Source organism: Apteryx mantelli, chromosome 1 (genome assembly GCF_036417845.1).
Source record: "Apteryx mantelli isolate bAptMan1 chromosome 1, bAptMan1.hap1, whole genome shotgun sequence".
Lineage (NCBI taxonomy): Eukaryota > Metazoa > Chordata > Aves > Apterygiformes > Apterygidae > Apteryx > Apteryx mantelli.
In genome coordinates, this window is record NC_089978.1 from 88732114 (window position 1) to 88750471 (window position 18358).

The 18358-nt window shown below is 38.7% G+C and overlaps 1 protein-coding gene across 1 annotated transcript in view; it reads left to right on the plus strand.

Annotated features, from left to right (window-relative positions):
- Positions 1–18358, plus strand: part of CNKSR2 (connector enhancer of kinase suppressor of Ras 2) — a 219863-nt gene that overhangs the window by 25822 nt on the left and 175683 nt on the right. Inside the window, exon 2 of the mRNA XM_067289740.1 lies at positions 11120–11283. Coding sequence (XP_067145841.1) covers positions 11120–11283 — 164 coding nt within the window. The remainder of the gene's footprint in view (positions 1–11119; positions 11284–18358) is intronic.

Sequence of the window (18358 nt, forward strand, 5' to 3'; positions counted from 1 at the left end):
AGTTATACTTGTTTTTTCCCTTTAATATATGATTCATTTCTATTTCGTAGCGAGGTGGGATGGTTACTGAGACATCTGGAATACCACTGTAAGGAAGTGATGAGTATCAGAAGTATAGCTTTCCCTTTCTTAAGACACTCCTACACTTATCAACAGATTTGACCAGTGATTTTAAGTTACAGATGTTTCTTTGTCATGTGGAGGGGGGTGTACAGCTCCTTCTGCCCACAGCCGTAAAACCGTCCCAAATCTCAAACTGTGCTGAATTGTGCTAACTTCTGCGAAAGAGAACATCGAGCCTGGGAATTGCATGGGCGTTGCAAGAAAGAAGAATTAATGGGAGTTCACTCAGAGTTTGAAGAAGCTTTCACTCCTGCCTGCTTGCTGTAGGCTTGGACACCGGATGGCTTTGCACTTCCAATAGTCATATGTGCTAGTGTGAAGCACAGCTGCAAATAATCATGGGAGATAGTGCAAAGCTGTGGAAAATTGGACTTTCGTATCTAAGCCCTAAGGGGGTGTTTCAGCCTTATCATCACTTCTAAACTATTAAAGAAGCCAATACCCCACCTATGTGGACAAAGCCTCCCCTCCTTAGGGGATGCGGTGGTTGCGTTGCAATGCTCACAGTCGTGCTTGGGAATCTGCGAGTTTATCGTTGCTGTGTGGTGCAAAATGGTTCAGCAGGCAAGTATGGTGCATTAACATAATCGCTGTCAGAGGTGCAAAGCCATGGCCCCAGGGCTGCAGCAGATCTAGGGCTAGTTTGCTTTGGGCAGACTACACGCTCCCTAGCCATTTCCAGCTCTCTTGCACTGTTATATTGGTGGTGCCCTTGAATCTGGCTGGTATCGACTTCAGCATTTTTTAGTATTTTTAGTGCTTGCTGCTTACTTGAGAGATGTGGTGGAGAGGTAATAAGGCTATATGCTGCTGCATGGGCAGTTTTTCTCTCTGTGTAAACTAGTGGTGTGCGCTTTTTGTTTGCAGGTACCAGAGTATTATATTTTTGGTGAGCGTCCAGTTTAGCAATAAATTGCATTTTAACCTTGTACAGTTGCTTCCCACCGGTGCAAAGAAACACTGCTAGAAACTGGAAAGTCAGAAGAACACCTGCTGAGAGAAAATTCTTGTTGTGCTTTTTCATATATTGCTTTATGTTTTAGGGGGAACCAATTAATAATAAAGTTGCTCCTTATAATCTGATGCATGGTAGTGAGTTCATAGAAAGTATCAAATATCCACAGTTAGTGATGCAGACAGACATAGAAGACAAAAATGGAAGTGTTTGAAATTTAAATTTGAAATCTAAGGAATTTATAATGCTTATTGAAAAATACTTGTATGCTAAGGTAATTGCAATATAGTCTAGTATGCATGTGATAATTGGAACAGACAGATAATACTTTGAGGAAGAAGTTGAAGATTGATTGGCCCAAGAAGGCCTCCTTTTTTATGAGGGGATCTGCAAACTCGAGCATACATGAAGAAAGGGAAGGAGAGTTAGTATGTGAAAACTAATGAAAAATGTGAAAACAAATTGAAAGAGTAGAAATAAAACTAACTGCTGAGGAGTCTACATTTATTAGCTAGCCAGCTTGAATTTCAAGGAGGAAAGAAGTTTATCGAGTTCTTGGGTCAGGGCCATATCTTCTGTATGTTTTTTTGTACAGACTGTAGCATCATGGGACCCTGAATAAGACTAGATTGGCTAGATTCTTGTGTTTGATAAAAATATGTTACAACATTTAAAGTGACAATATTACTTTTTGCTTTTTGTAAAGCTTTTATGATACACACCACATCCTCAAAGCTGCTTCAAAAATCAGTAGGGTATAGATTTATGTAGGAGAAAATTTGAGAATATAATGAGATTTCCTCTTTGAAATTTTAGGGGTGTATTTCATTCAGTGTTTATAATCTTACAATCCTGATAATGCTTGGATATCTTGTGGGAGAACTTTTGGTTTTGGTAAGTATAATATGACATTTAAACAAACAACCAAAAAAACCCACACTCAGCCTAACCATTCTTTGTTCAGAATACAAGTAGGATTCCTTTGTGGAAAAAAAAATTTCTTAAAGTTCAGATGTTTCTGGTTTGTCTCTAGATGCCTCCCAAATTGTGCTGAACCTCTAAGTCTGAACTTAAAATCTGTGAATTTTATACATTGAATTATGAGGATGAATGCACGCTTTCTCCCTTCCTCACCATTCCTGCACCAGGTCCCTACAGTTGGACACAGCAGTGTTCATCTGGAGTAAATGCATACATTGCCTTGATTAGCTTTATTTGAGGGATTCCTGATTTTTAATGATGCTGTGGGTTGTTTGGCAACCTCCTCTCTCTTCCACTAGCAAAGAGATTTCCGCTGCCATTATGAGCCACACTAACTTTTCAGCTTACTTCAGCATTTCTAGTGTGCAAAGGCCACAGCTGTGGTTGAACAATGTAGTCATTGTAATCCAATAGTAAGAGTCCTAAATATAACAATAATTATAACCTCTTACATTGAGAACAATATTGATAATCAGGGATACTAATCCTTGAGTTTCATAGAAATATAGCTAGACATTGGATGTTGCAGTATCATCCATGTTTTAAGATTTCAAATACTTAGCAAAACTTTGTATATGCTTGTGCAAAGATTTGGCTTTGGTATACAGATGGGCATAATGGAAACAAAAAGCGCTCTGAGAAATGTGAATGATTACACTTATCAACAGCTAAACAGAACCCTGCAGATATTGTTCTTGTAATTAACAAGCCTAACTTTCCATAAAAAAAACCAACCCTGATTATAAGTATTCCAACAGCAAGGACCATTTTTATTGAAAATGTGTTCTATTAGACACTGGCAGAATTTGTGCCCAGTGTAGTCTTGTGTATCTTTAAATCTTGTGTATCTTTAGTTAGTATATAAGTACACTTCCTGTCTCTCCTCCTCCTGTTGTTATTTCATATATATTTTTTAAACCATTTAAAAGTTTGTCAGTGTGAAAGTCTTTATAAAGTATTAGAGCTATTGATGAACCATGTATGATCCATTTAGTCTTGATGTTTCTGCATTTTTCTGATGAACAATATTGCAATTTATTGCAAATGCTCTCAAATAATGAATATTTATCCACATTTCATAAGAGTTCACAATCATGAAATGAAGAATGTATCTGTAGGCACAGAAAAAGCAGATACTTCAGAGTCAGAGTAATAGAACAGGATTTTATTTTAAATTGAAGGATTAGTATTAGCTTGGGGCAGTACTTCTTTCACTCCCAAACTTCTCTTTCAATCCCTGACACTGTCCCAGTCATGCTCTCCTGATCCCTGGTTTTCCCTCTGGCATAAATCCATCTCCTCTTTCTTCGGTGGCTTTTCCTCTTGACCAACCATAAACCCTTCTCTTGTCAAGGATCTTAAAAATTAAGAAGGCAAAGTGCAAGATCAAAAAAAAGTATTTCTATTTCTGTTCCTCATTTTATGCACCTCTTTAGCAGTCCACTGTGATGCCTTGCTTATTTACGTCGCTGCTGTGCACTGTACCTCTGCTCTAGTAGTCAGTATTATTTTATAATGCCTTTAGCACAGGCTGAATTATCATTATTTCACTTGTTCTCACATTCAAATCTTCTGTCATATAAGTTCTTAATTCTACAAACGTAACATGGTTTTCTGATTGTACTTTATTTCCGGTGGACATATATATATTTTTAATATATATACTCTGTATTTCTCTTTCATTGCCTAAAAATGTGTAATTTTTAGTTAGCAGTACCGTTCAGCTACTGTTTCTACTATCAGGAGTTAAAGATTCCTAAGAAAATACATCTGCCCTAAACTGCACAGGAAAAACATGTAATCTTATACTGCGTTCTATGAATGAGTGTGTTATGCTTGAAGGAGTAATTATTTGGGTCTTCTCAGTCATTTTTAATGCTAATTTTTAATGGTTTTGGAATTTTATTTGAATCATATATATGTAATATAAATATACATATAATATATATATTATATGTATGTATGCTTGTGGGGAAGAGAGAGAAAGAATATGAACGAAATGTGGATTTTCTTATTCTCTGCTCTGGCACTCTGGTGTCCCTAGTGAGGAAACCTGCCTGCCTATCCCAAACAGGAGCTGCTGTGGCACAGAGAGTTGCCAGATGTGTACGTACCCAGGAGCAGCTGCCTAACTGAGCTAAGAAGGGAAAGAAATCATTCCTGGTTGACTGTCTTGCTCTTTGACATAAGGCCAGCTTGCAATTTTGTATAATTTAAGCAAATGCATTAGTAGCATACCAGCTCCAGCTTAGTAAAGCTTAGATGCAAATGCATAAATCATGGCACAGGATTTAATTTACCAGGAACTTAAATGAATACTTAAGTTTGAAAAATGGTATGTGACATGAGTGGACCAGTCTGCAATTTTGTAGATGGCCAATCGTTAAAGCAAGTTGGCTTAAATTTAATGCATATCTAATGGTGAGCAAGGAGAAAGCAACCAAGATTTTCTCTGCACTTTTCACATTTTAATGGTTTCTTCCATCTTGTTTGTTTAGGTAAAAATATTATAAATAATTGTCAGTTTACAGACTGAAATGGCTTTGGGTGTTGCTACAGAAACGTCCAGCTTATGTTAAACTCTAGCTTAAACTTTTCTTTCCATGACTTGTAAAGTTCTGTGCTATAGTCCATTGCCAGAATTTATTAAGGCATCAAACTGACAAAGTTCAGGTAGGGCATTGTCATTCTGTCCAGATTGAAAGATAACTTTGGCTTGGTGGCTTTGTGTATAAACAAACAAAAAGCCCCAAACCTGTCACCTGTTTTTAAAAATACTGTGCCTCTTTCCTTCCTGTGAAAAGTTATTGTCTATACGTTACTGCTCTTCAGTAAATGTTGGGTTTACAGGGCAAGGACTTGCCAAGGGAAGTCATCTGCTTGCATACTCATTCTGATTTACCAAGGGAGCATAAAAATATACTCTCTTGTCAAAGCTTCAGGTATGATAGTTAAACCCATAATGTTCATAATCTTTCCTTTAACCCAGACTGAGAAGAAGGCTAGTAAGGACATAAGCTCTATTATTTCATTGTAGTTTTCCAGTCTTAAGGAGAACATACCTTTGCCACCAAATTGGGGAATAATATTCTACCTAGATGCTACTCTTTAGAGATGTATCTTCTCATGTATGTCTGAGTAGCTGAGTAGAAATTGGAGTTCAGACCTAGTTGTAGAAGAAGATAATGTTTTTAATACTTTTTAGGGGTACACTGATCTCCTAAAGAGACATTTACAAACTGATTCATTTAATCTTTAGTCTTGTTTGAATTTTCAAGGGAAACAAATGTGCAGCTTTGCTATAGCTGAGATATATTATCACTGTACTTTCATATGTATAATCCACATTTTAGATAGCCATTGCTGTTATTTCTGTTACTTAAAAGTAAGTGGATTTTGGCCTGGCAGATACCTCACTTTTGACAGAATCGTCCTCCTAGGGAAAGGGGGGAAGAATGAACTTCTTGCAGAAGAGGAGCGGCCTGGGGGATTAGAGCCTGAGGATATATTTGGTGAAGAGGGTAGTTTACTCTGAGTTCCTTTGATTTACCACAGATGCGTGTAGCCTATTCTAATGCTGAATTACAGGGTTTGTTTGTTTGTTTGTTTCAAAAGATAACCTGTGGGTTACATATATTAAAATGCCTCAAAGAGATCACAAATGTGCAATTTTATTATTAGTTAGAAGATTGCAAGAATGGAAGATTGCCCCAGAGAGCAGCACAGCATCTTGCAATCTTACTCTTGAAAAATCATATGAGTTAAAAAAAAAAAAAAAAAAAAATTTCCTGTTCAGTTTCTCCTGTGCTGTTGTAATACTGGGAATTCTCTGCATAGATCTGCCCAATATCACATCAGTGAGCCATTACAGGAATTATCGTTCATTTGATGAACTCTGATTTGGTGCATACAAGGCAGAACTCTGTGACAGACTTGAGGAGGGGAAAAAAAAGCTTTAAAAAAAAAAAAAAAGGCCAGGATATGTTTCATTTGCAAGAGGAACTTTTCTAGAGAAGTCTCTTTTTAGTGTTAAACATATTGGCTTTTGAGCTGTTTCTTTTGGAGAAGCATTGCTACTGTTTTTGCTATTGTTTTTATTTGTTTAGTCACACAGACAAGGAAGAGCTTGCTTTAAACTTAACGAAAAGAGTTGCTTCTCTTCTGTTAATGCACAGAAGAGTAAATCTGGGTACATAACGCCTCAGTGGTACTCCAGCTGACAAAAAATGTACTATGTATTAATTTAACATCTGTTCTTCTAAGCCCCAGTGAAACCGGCCAGGTAATGAGTGTATAGCGGGATCTGGACATCGCTGATGAACTCCATGGTTGATTAGCTCAGGGGGAAGCACCCTAGGTGGGGGAGTGACTCTTGTGTAGGTAACAGCCTTGGAAGTTTGTGCTAATCATGAACACAATAAAAGGACTATTCTTCTATAGAAAAGGGGGGGGGAAGTGAAATTGTATAAAGTTTCTTTTAAAGACCAGGTCTAAAAGGAAGAGTATCATCAGATGATTTTGCATTAAACATTCTTATTATTGGAGCATTTGTTCCTTTACGTATACCCACAAAATCCTGGGGGCAGGGGGGGAGGGTTGTGAATGTATGTGGGAGTATTCCTTGTTGTTGAATATGAGACTCTGACTTGTTTATTGGCATCACGAAACATGTTTGATGTACTATTGGGCCTTAGGCAGCCAGAATATAATGACTAACCTGAGTTTTGGATAGAGGCCACTGTTCTTGAGATATCCAGGACTGCTAGATGCTGGGCACCCATAATCACACCCGTGGCCGGGAACAGAGGGTAGTGCATCAAGTTGAGTTGCTTGCTGGGGTTGCTGCAGTACCTGAGCTGTATGACGTCCTTGGATAGGAAGGTGTCTGGGGGTAGAAGGGGAGCAGAGAGTGACAATTAGAAAAATTTCTTAGTACAGTGAGATTGGAAAGGGTGGATGCTGGAGTTACAGAAACACTGTAAGACAAGAGTGCTCTAAAGAACGTGTACTTCCCCGTTCGGCTTCTCTGGGGAAGGCTTTCGAAGTTGGCACTTGAAGTTACTGGGTACATCTTGTCCTGTCCCAGGTTAAATGGATTTATCAGCCAGGACCATGCCTCCCCTACCGTTCCCCTCCTGCTGCCTGAAAGCAGCAGAGGCTCGCTGGGCACTGATGAACAGTCCTATCTGCCATTTCTCTGGGGCACAAAAGGTGTGTGTGAGGAAAGCTGGCTGGCTTTTTTATTATTTCTTACCGGTGCACAGTTTTATTTACAAAAAGTATTGCTGCCCTTTAATTAGGGAATAGAATGACAGAAATAAATGACTTTTTAAAAGGATATTCTATTTAGGAAGTAAGAGGAAGTAATTGTGGCAAGCTATTCTGTAAATGTCATGCAATCTACATTTAAATTATTTTGTTCTTTCCTGGATGTGGTTTTCATGAAATTGGTGAGTCAAGCAATTGTCAGTGATATTTTTGTTTTCTTTAATTTTTTTCTTACCTTGTATGAACTGTACATATCAATCCCTATTATAGATGAGTGACAAAAATACATAGATAGCAGGAGGGGGAAGAGTATCAGCTTTATTTAGAATTAACTTACAGTAAGTGTTTATTAAATGCGTCTATCATGTCTCATTCTGGATTTGTGTTACTAGTCTCTCATAATAGTGATTCTTTTTTTCCTTTTTTTTTTTTTTACCCTGATGACGTTGAATATTTTAACTTTATTATTCTTATCCAGCAGTGTATGTAAGCAGTGTGGGACTTAAGTTCAGCAATATCAGAAGTACTTACTGCTTTCTCTTTTAGTCATTTAGCAAAGGCTCATCTATTGTCTATTTTTAATACCTTTTTAGATGAAGTGTTTTATGTATTGTCAAGAATATTAATTTTCTTTCAAAAAATAAATGCCATTATACATGAGACTGCAAAAATAGTTCATGCAGTTAGTTTACCAAATGAGAAACTTAGGCTTAAAAGAGCTTCTGGAGAAAATATATACAAATATGGATAAGTCAAGAAGGTTCATGTCAGATACTTTGAGGTGATAGTATCGTGCGTGTGTGTGAACAAATAAAATGGATTCAAGGGGGCTTGAGGGAAATTATTTCTGTGCGCAACTTGCATTTAAATTTTATGTCCAAATGAGTTCTTATAGATCTGGGACTTGGTAAGTGGCCTTTCTTCCAGGTGTCAGGCAGAAACGATAAATTATGTTTAGTAAAACAGTGTCTGATTTTTATTGCTGCTTGTCTGTTTGCCAATGATGATGAGTATTGCCTAGTATGTAAGGGAGAGATGGCAGCATTTGGACATATTGAGGACTGTCACTGAAGTGCCTTGGGAACAGACAGGACTTGTGCTCTTTGACATGCTCTGAAGCAACGGTGTCTAAGCAAGAAAGAAATTCAGATCCTCCTCTTCTACATCACAGCACTTCCACAGTGACACTTTACTTTTGTTCAATAAGCAGTTCTAGGGCCAGAGCCTGAGTATCTGTTACTTAAGTGTAAAGGGAATAATATCAAAGATACGGGGCATGTAGTGACACCCCACAATGTGGCAGGCCATGTTGTTTTGGCCTTCTGTGAGTGTTTCTGTCTTCTTTTCTGTTATTGTGTTTGGCAACCAAGTCATTTTAGGGATCAGTCTGGGTGGCTCTGATGATTCAGTTTTCCCTTCTACAGGGGAATAAAACTTAGGAGGAATAAAATAGATCATTGTTCTTACTGAGAGTTTAACAGTCTCTTCTTTCCTTATTGGAGAATTATGGAACAATTTTTAGCTCATCACAAGCCGGTCATACATGTCTGAGAGCCAGACTGCATGGCAAGATGTGATACGTGATCAGTCCTGGATCACCATTTTTGTTCTCTGTTAATATATTGTAAAAGAGTATATGAATAATTTGAGCAACTATTTAATTAGAAAGGGAAATAAATGGAAAACATGGCACAAAATGCCTGATTAACTACTTGTAAGTGGCTTTGTTTTGGGGATGGGAAATCTTGTGTCAGGCTGCAGAAGGAGATGGTCAGGTAGGCAGTAGGCTGCTGATAAAGAAAATTTCCTGTGTCTTGGGCCTCCGGTGTTTTATTTACAGTAGGTTTGCAAGTGGTTTAGGTTTTGGTGCATGAATTCTAAAAATTTAAGCCATGTGAAGATTGTGTTGGTGTGTGTAGGGGATTAGTGAGATGTAGCAAGGGCAAAGCATGTGCCCAAGGACCCAATCTGGAGCAGTAGGCTCACCTGGCAGTGGGGTGTCCCTGCCTGGAGTGCCAATATTTTCTTTGTGTAATTCTCTTTGGAGGTGGGGCTGTCCCTCAAGGGGGTAGAAGAGAACTGAAAATGCTACAAAGCCACCCTTGGAGAAGCTTCTGCTATAAGGCGGGACACTCGTGAGTCTCCTGCTCAGCAGTCAGATAGATCCTTTCTCTCCCACATATCTTCAGATTTTTCAGGCATTTTGATTAGCAAGTACAAATGTTCTCACTTCCTTATAACCTAAAGAGCAGATTCCTTCTCATCATTGGGGAAAGAGGTATGTTTTGGCTGTGACTGTTTGAAAACAGCCATCAGGGAGGTGGTATCTCTCAAGATGCAGCTAAATTAGTATATTCTGGGCTTCATCAAATACTGCTGCTCAGTAGCAATCACGTTCATCCATCAGAGGGCATTCAGTTCGACACAGATTTTAGTGTGCAGCCCCGAATATCCTGGAGTCTTCCTCATCCTCTTGATGCAGGCACATGCTGCAGTGCTTCCCTGTGCCATTTTGGCCCTCTTAGGCAAAGATTGCGAAGGAAGAAATGCAGGACAGATTAGCTCAAGTTCTGCAGTGCTTTTTGCTCCAGGCAAAAACATGTAGTCAGCTACATGTTAGACTGACATGCAAACTGAAAGCTAGAGCAGGAGTGGCCCAACTTTGCCAGACCAGGACCAGGTCCAGTACAAAACTCTATTCTTCTGTGTCCTGGGCAGACAAGTTGCATCCACTTTTAGGATCTCTTTTGGCATAATGTACCTGTTTCTACTCTCAGATTACCCTGTTCCACAGTGTACACACAGATCTTGTTGGAATGGCTTTTCATGTTCAATAAGCTTTTTTTCTGTCACTAGTGACTGCATACAGTCTCTGAATTCAGATACAATGAGCTGGATCTGCTGCTGCAGTTGTGAGCCCAGTTTATGCATTGAAGTGCTATTGCCTTTCTTGTTCTCCAAAGCCCTTTGCTGGGGGCCTTTCTTGTTCTCCAAAGCCCTCATGCTGGGGGCTAGTGTGATCTGTAAACTGTCAAGCAGCTCAGCCTGGTACATATGGTCTTGGAGGAGAGATGTGACAATGTGATGTGGCACTACCATTTTGTGTGTCACTTAATGGGGCACAGGAGTCAGGAGTCCAGCAAAGAGACATGTTTCTAGCTGTGGACATCTCCAGCAGGCGCTCTCTATCATGCGACCTACCATGCCAGAGGTGTACTGGGAAGGAGGTTAAGAAGCACTGGTAGGTAGTCACTCCTGGGTGCGTAGCATTAAACCTACTCTCTCTCCCGTTACCTCTTAGAATTTCTCTGGCACAAATGCTTTCCCTTGTTTCCAGTCTCATGCAGTGCTCCAATAATTAATAGCATCTGTTGATATGTTGCCCCCAGGGAAGGCAGTAAGTCTTCCTTCTCTTGTTCCCTGTTCTCCTTTCCCCTCCCTGATATAACAGTGGCATTGCTAGCTTACTTACTATCAGGGGGCCGTCAGATATGCATTCATGACACAGTATACTACAAAAATTCAGGGCGCTGTTCTGGCTTCAGGAGCAGTAGGTATTGTCCGGAGGTAGAAAAGGCCATGAAGTCACCCTACTTCTCCATATATTATGGTTTTGGGGTACCATAAAATTGTATTACTTGCATTTATAATGTTTATATATTTTGCTTCAAAGTATGGCAAATATCCTTTGGTGGCTTGATTTTTGGTTCCAGTCCAGTTTGATTCATCTTCCTATGCCAGTAGAAAACGTTGCTGACTTTGCTCTTTCCTTCTCTCCTCCTCTTTCGGCAGGTCTGGATGACTGTCTGCAGCAATATATTAAGAACTTTGAGAGAGAGAAGATTAGTGGTGACCAGCTACTACGTATTACTCATCAAGAACTGGAAGATCTTGGAGTCACACGAATTGGCCATCAGGAGCTTATCTTGGAAGCAGTAGACTTGCTCTGTGCACTGGTAAACTTTCAGGGGTAAAAGGGGGCGGGAGCGAACAGTGCTGGAAACATTCATAGTTTGAGTATTTCATATTTCTAGTCCTAAAGACTATCTAAGTAGTTTGAGAACGTCTTGACATATAATGTATAAGTAATTTAACATTCTAAACCTGGAGACAAGATAAAGAACGGTATCTACTGATAAGATGTTTGTTACATAATTTGGTATCAGAGACTTAAGGCTTATTTATATCTGTGTCTTTATAGAAGAAAAGCCTATCTGAAATCACAAAAAAAGACTAGGCTGTGTTTGGTTTGGAATGTAAAATAGTTATTTGTTTGAATGCAGTAACTGGGTGCCGGTTGCCCTTTACAAACAAAATGTCTTGATATTAACCATGTCACTTTTCACTGATCCTTTCATGCAGTCTCTCAGAGTATTACAAAGTATGTTTTAGATGATTATTTGAGCTTGCTAAGACATAGCTGCCTGTATTTCACAGCAGAAAGGATTAAATACTGAAATAATTATCTGTTGTGTAAATAATATATACATCTCTGATGGAGTATAGAGAGGGATTTTGGTAATGGTCTTTTCAGTTGCATCGCATCATGGAAAACTTGGATTATCCCCTCTGTGAAGGGTGTGGGTGGCGACTTCACTCTTCTCTGAAACTTTTTCGTGTGTGACAGTAAAGATTAATGATAGATTGGGCACACTGCATTCTCAGCTGTGGGAAGGATTGTGAGCAGCTCTGCTAAAATGTACTTGACTGCCTAAAGTGGTGCTTTACAGATTTTTAATACATACTACTTTTCCAAGCTTCAGAATCAGCTTTAAGAAAGCTGAATCCTAGTAGAAAAAATCAAAGATGGTAGGCTGAAAGGCTCTTCAAAAGGGCTTGTATTCTCAGTATGCAGAAGCTTTTCTGAATATCCTACTGTTGCATCTTTGGGACCTACATGTGGGAGCAATGAAGAGAAGAGAACAAAAAAGTAAATAAAAAATATAAAAGGAAAAGTAAATAAGGGGAGAGAAGCATTTCCACAGAGGAAGAGTTTGACTTTAAACATAGCTCTTAGATTTTCTTCTTTGGAGTAGTACTACTTTTAATAATGTTGTGAAGTGGCTTGATGCAATAACTTAACTCATTTATTTGTTTTTTAAATAATGGAAAGGGTGGAATCCTAAAAAAAATACTACTGTTATACAAGGGAACATACAGAGAGTTAGTTGCAAAGTATTTTTTTTATCAGACAGTGCAAAAGGAGACAAAGTAAAAATTTTAATTCAGACAAAAATCTAAGTTAGTGTGACCATTGACTATTCTTTCTAGGCATACAAAGGAGACAGATTGTGACTTTTTCAAAAATAACCTGTTCAGAAAAAAACCCTTGTTTAGCTAAACTGTGTGGGTTTTTTTTCTTTTCCCCTGATATATAATTACATCTGTTATCTGTAGACAAACAGACATATCTTATATTTGTAGCTCCCTTATCCGGGCAATAGTATATGGAACTAGGTTATATTTAAAATAAAGAATTTGTAGTGAAGGCTAAAACTGTCTGCTTAATTCATGCAATAAGTCTCTACCTTGCTGTTCCTTGTTGCATATAGTGCTGTCTGTTCTGAGCTCCTCTTACAGAAAACATCATCACTGGAAACACAACAGCAGGCAATCAGATCACAACTTCTAATTTAAGTCAAAGTTTTTGCAGTCTCACAATTGGCTTCTGATGGCTCCTCAAGGATACAAAATGTGATTGCTGTATTGATTTCAGTGGACTTAATTTGAATTTATTGTTCACCAATCAGATAAAAACCTCTTACAAAATTTAATTTAGAAACAATTTTTTAGGCTACAGTGGTCCTGTACTTACAGGCTTTCCTTTTTTATTGCATCAGTAAGTATCTGTCCTGGTTAGTGCTTGCCTGTTCTTCAGATTAGTCTCTAATGTGGACTGCATATCTAGAACTTTAAGCCTGTGAATCTCCAACTTTGGATAACTGCTAGTGCAGGTATTCACTGTGCAAGTTTTTTTTTTTTTAATGAAATTATCTGATTATTTCTCCTGTTTCTCTGGAGTTTGATAGAGGATTTGTGATAGAATTTGGCATGAGTTACAGGGGTATAATCCAATGGGATTAAGAAACATTTGGATGCTGGACATGATCAGTGGTGTGATGGAATAGGAACAGTAATGTAAATTCTGCCTCGCAAGCATAACCTATTTTAATTTTAAACTAATCATTAAAAAACAAAAGGATTGTTGCTTCTGATTCTCCTCCTCATTCTTTCTGGGTTAGTGAGTCATCACCTAAATAGCTTTTTGGCATAGAGGGCAAGTGAGGGCAACAGAGCCACTTCCCACTATTCATTCCTGCTCAGCTGTGTAGGAAGAAGTTTCTAAGGCAGAGTTGCCATCAGTGGAGAAAGCTTCTGTAGCATTGGGAACTGATATGCTCGAGGAGCTGCTTCCTTCCTCTCCCCTTCCCAGCAGTTTTTTGGGGAAAACTTCTGCTGGAAGTTTCTGCCCTGTCAGCGGTGGTTATGGCAAATCAGCTGCTCGTGTTGCATGTCTGTAGTTCACAGGGCAATGTTTTCTTCTGGGAGGGAAGTGGAGAGCATGAACAAGCATCTTTGGCTGGTATGGACAGTGGATGGGAAATCCTTAACACAGACGGGCTGCAGAACAATGCTAAAAAGACAAACTGCTTTTCACAGTAATATTTGGAAAACCACAGATTGGCCTCACAATTTAAAGGAAGTCCTTTACTGACTTTTGACAGAAGGCTGGTGGCTGGCTATAGCCACGCACTGTATTCCCATCAGATCAGAAGCACTTGCAGCAAGTGGATTCTCTGCTGTTGGCCAGCTGCTCAGAGGACAAGTGGTCGCCTGTGCTAGTACATCTCAGTGGCGCCTCTGCTGGCTAGTAACATACCATACCATGCTCTTGATGAGAAAGCAAGTACCCTGGGGGTGGGATTCACAGGTTTTCTGTACCTGTGCTGCTTCAGGCAAGGAGGGACAAAGCTTCTGCCCAGCTGCTACTGCTGTCAGTGGTCATGCTTGCTGGGGATAGTCAGGTGCATATATATCACATACCATTACTGAAGCTGAATGTGGTCCTGGGGAGAACGGGCAATATAACTAAAGACAAGATGAATGAAATATGCTCTACACTTAAAAGCAGGAAATAGTGAGGTTTATGAGGGTCCTTCACTGTTGCTAGGAGTTCCTTGCATGATTTTGGCTCAGTCCTTGAGAAAACACCAGAGCTGAAATAGTCCTCTGGAATTGTTCTATTTCCAGCAAAATATATCTCTCGTCCTTCCTTTTCTGTTCAAACTGGGATGTGAAGCAGCAATTGAGCTGGTGGCACCAACAGGGAGATTCCTGCTGGATGTGGACTTGCATGTTTATTCATATTGACAAACCTCTCAAAAATATTTGATATCTCCAAAATAGTTGAAAAAATGGTTGACTAAGAAACTGCTTGACCAGCTCTAGAAAAGCAGGACAGATTGTGCTGAATTAACTAGCATGGTAATTTTTTCTCCAGGCTACTCCCAGATAATGAAAGGTTCACTTGTTCATCGGTTATAAAATATACTTTCAAGTATTTTTAAAAACGAGACCTTAAAATGGGAAGTATTTTGTCATGGAAAGATCAGTATATTTAGAAAACTCCACAAATAATTTCTGAATGTTTTAAAGTTTTCTTTAAACAAAGAATTTAGTAAAGCGCCCATGAATCTGCAAAATACTTTTTACTGGGAATCTGCATTTTTGTAGAATAGAGTTTTGGTTTAAAAAAAAAAAGAAATTCTTGCTTTGTACAGAATTCTAATGATACTGGTTTCATGTTGGTTGTTTAAATCTGCTATGACTGCACTGGAATTTATTATACTCTGTATGTTTGAATCTGTAAAGCTAGAAGATTGCAGCAGATGAAATATCATTATTATTTGGCAGAGAAAACATTGGGATACACTAACTACATGAAATTACTTATCATTTACCACTAACACAAAACGTTTGTATGCAAATGAATGTAAAAATAGACCTATCTTATCCATGAATGATTCCTCTTAAGAATTATGCCTTTTATCTTAATTTCATCTTCTTGCTATTTCTCACACAGAAGTCCTTTCCTTTGCCCTTATCACTAGTCAGATTTTAAAACTACTTTCATCAGTAATAGTGAACATTAGACTTAATCACTGCAGTGCTAAAGGAGAAAGATTTCATTTCAGAAGGGAAATTTGTACGTACAAAAGTTGGGATTTATTGTTGCTGTCTGCGTGTTCATGGCAGAAAAACTACCCTTTTTACTGTTGCGCTTTGTAAGTTAGACTTCTACTTATATATCATCTGCCACCGATCTCCACCCAGAGCTAACTTCCGGCAGAGAAGAAAATTCTGAATCAAAGGTCCATAATCAGAACAAGAAAAATAAGGAGTTAAAGGGCGTTTGGTAGCTGATACAGATCATCTTGAAAATATTTGTTGCTGTTCCTAGTTTTAGTAGACCTTTTGTACAGAACTGCGATAAAACCGGTGGTATGTCAAAGGCAGTAAATATGCCTGTGCTCAAAGAATGAGTCTCCTTCCTCCCACCTGCCTCAAGAATACATTAAAGTTCCTAGATACTTTCCTTATTTGCTTTCTCTTGGGCCTGTTCTGAGGTTCGAGAAGGTGCAAAATATAGGCTCTGGTTTAAAGGAGACTGGTTAAAAAAAAAAAAAAAAAAAAAGGGCTGTGACAATGTAAAATGTTTTAAAGTGGTTGTGTGTTCATAACAACCTAGTAACTATTTCTTTTTTTTTGAAACAGCTCATTAGCAGTTTAAGAATTTGAAATACGTGTAGCTGCATATTTAACTGATATGTTGAATTCTGGAGAAATAAGAGCACTTAGCTGACTAGGGACAAAATTGCATGAGAGAAAGTAGCAAAACAAAAAAATAATGAGCCCTTGGTCTTGCAGAATCTGCTGGTTGAATAAGGGTAAGCAGAATAGTTATATAATTGCTCTCACGGTGCTACACAGCATACCAAGGGTTTGCCTTTTTGATGCCTTACTTGATTGTGTTGTAGTATAAGAACTGCTTTTTCAGGAGTGGGATGATGACAATTATTAGTCCTTCCCTGGGTTCTGTGGGACTAGAAGTGTTGCACACTGGAGGTTTTTTTCAGACAAAACATTTAGGGAAATATTTATATTCTTTAAAACTGTTTGCCTTTTAATCAGTAAAGGTATGGTTAATATTTGCAATAAATGGCATTTGAACTACTGGGCTTTGTTTCCTTATCTATTTATTTTGCATTTGCAAAACAGATGTGTTAGGATCGTGCGTTCTGCACTTCTAAATTATCCCGTATGACAGTGCTATTTGGAGGAGAAATAACCTTAGTGTTGGCATTTCGTGATGCTGGAGGAAGGGCCCTTAGAAATACATGTTGTAGGCAGATCTGATGAGGTATAAAGTTACATAAGGCACCTTCAATATGACAAGCTGTGTTCTCAGTTGCTCACAACTTTGGGCTGGTAAACTCTCTGCCGTGTACTTTGTGGGATGTGTTCAGCCAAATGTTTTGGAAAATGAGTTTTAGAAAAAGATATGCTTTGTTCATTCTGAAAACAATTTTGGAGAAAAATGTTGGATTTTTCATGGCAATTTTTGCCATCCCCAAATTTTGAGGCATGGTTTTGAAATGGTTGCCACGTGCCCCCAAATCCATGGGATGCTGTTCTGGTTATTCATATAGAAAGGTCCCCAGGATTCTGGACAACTCTATGAACTGTATTGTTTCTTTTTTCCATTTTATGTGTTCAAAAGCAACAGATATGACATCCAGAAATGCTGCTCAAGAATTAAATTTGGAAGGTGAGAGCACTGAAAAATAGTAAGGAGCAGAATTAAGCTTGCCTTAGTTCTTAAGTCCACTTCTTATTAGACGTATGCTATTCTTACCTGCAATTCCTGCCTCAGTCTGTGAATAGATGGAAGAAAACTTTGTAAAAAATTGCCCGAGAAAAAACTTAGACTTAATCCTTATGATTTTTTGTCCAGTATTACCAAGAAACATTAGGCGTAACTGCGAAGTTATATTTCTTTGCACATAATTATACAGTGCATGTAACTTATTATGCAATACAGCTATCTTCTAGACTGTAATATTTGTCCTTTCAAAAGGTTGCCACTATTTTCCTTCTTTAAAAAATAATGTTTATGAGTGTGGTGACAAATATTTGCCAAAGAAAAATAATCCATTACTGTCTACAGTTTATACAGTAGTGGTTGTCTTCTCCAGAAGGGAGGCAGAAATTAATCAATGTAGCACTGAGAACTTCTGTGCCTGGCTAGGGAAACTGTTCCTATTTTTCATTTGCCCCAAGTGCCAGTTTGTGTAATATCTTCAGTCCCGTCTTGTGTGGCTTCAGCAAGAGTTAGTGCTGATCACTGCACGTCTTTTGCTCCACATGGTTTCCAGCAGCTTTTTGGGCTGAAAGAAAATAAATGGTTATTTAGGGAAATGGGCAGAGGGGCCGTATGCCCGCTTCTCTCTCTTGGGTTGTTTGCATTAGGCACGCAATGTCCTTGAGCTTAATGTGGCCTTTGTGCTTTATGATGTATAGGCTTTAGTAGCAGCATAAAAAGTTGTGATTGAAACGTGTTTTAAGGGATTTATGGATTTGTTACTGGGGCTGTGGGTATGTCTGCATTGCATGCCACAGTGTTTAGACCCAGGCTGCTTTTGGTACCTAAGCTTGGCTTTTTTTGTTAGCTGGGATGTTTGTGTGTTGCAGCCCAGCGGGCAGTGTAAACATCCCATGAACTGTAGGTCTCAGCAGCTTGGAGAGGCTGCCGCTGAGCCAGCCGAGACGGTTAGCACTGGATGAAATAGGCACGCTTTACTTTTACCAGTGCTAGGGGTGTCAGGCACACTTGCCTGGTAGCAAGGGTTAAGTGAATTTAACACAGGAAGGAGTTGAAAGTGAGCTTTTTTTTTTTTTTTTTTTTTTGGTGACTAATGAACATTGATCAAAGTGGTCTAAAAGAGTTCATTTTATTTCCAAAGTTTGGCT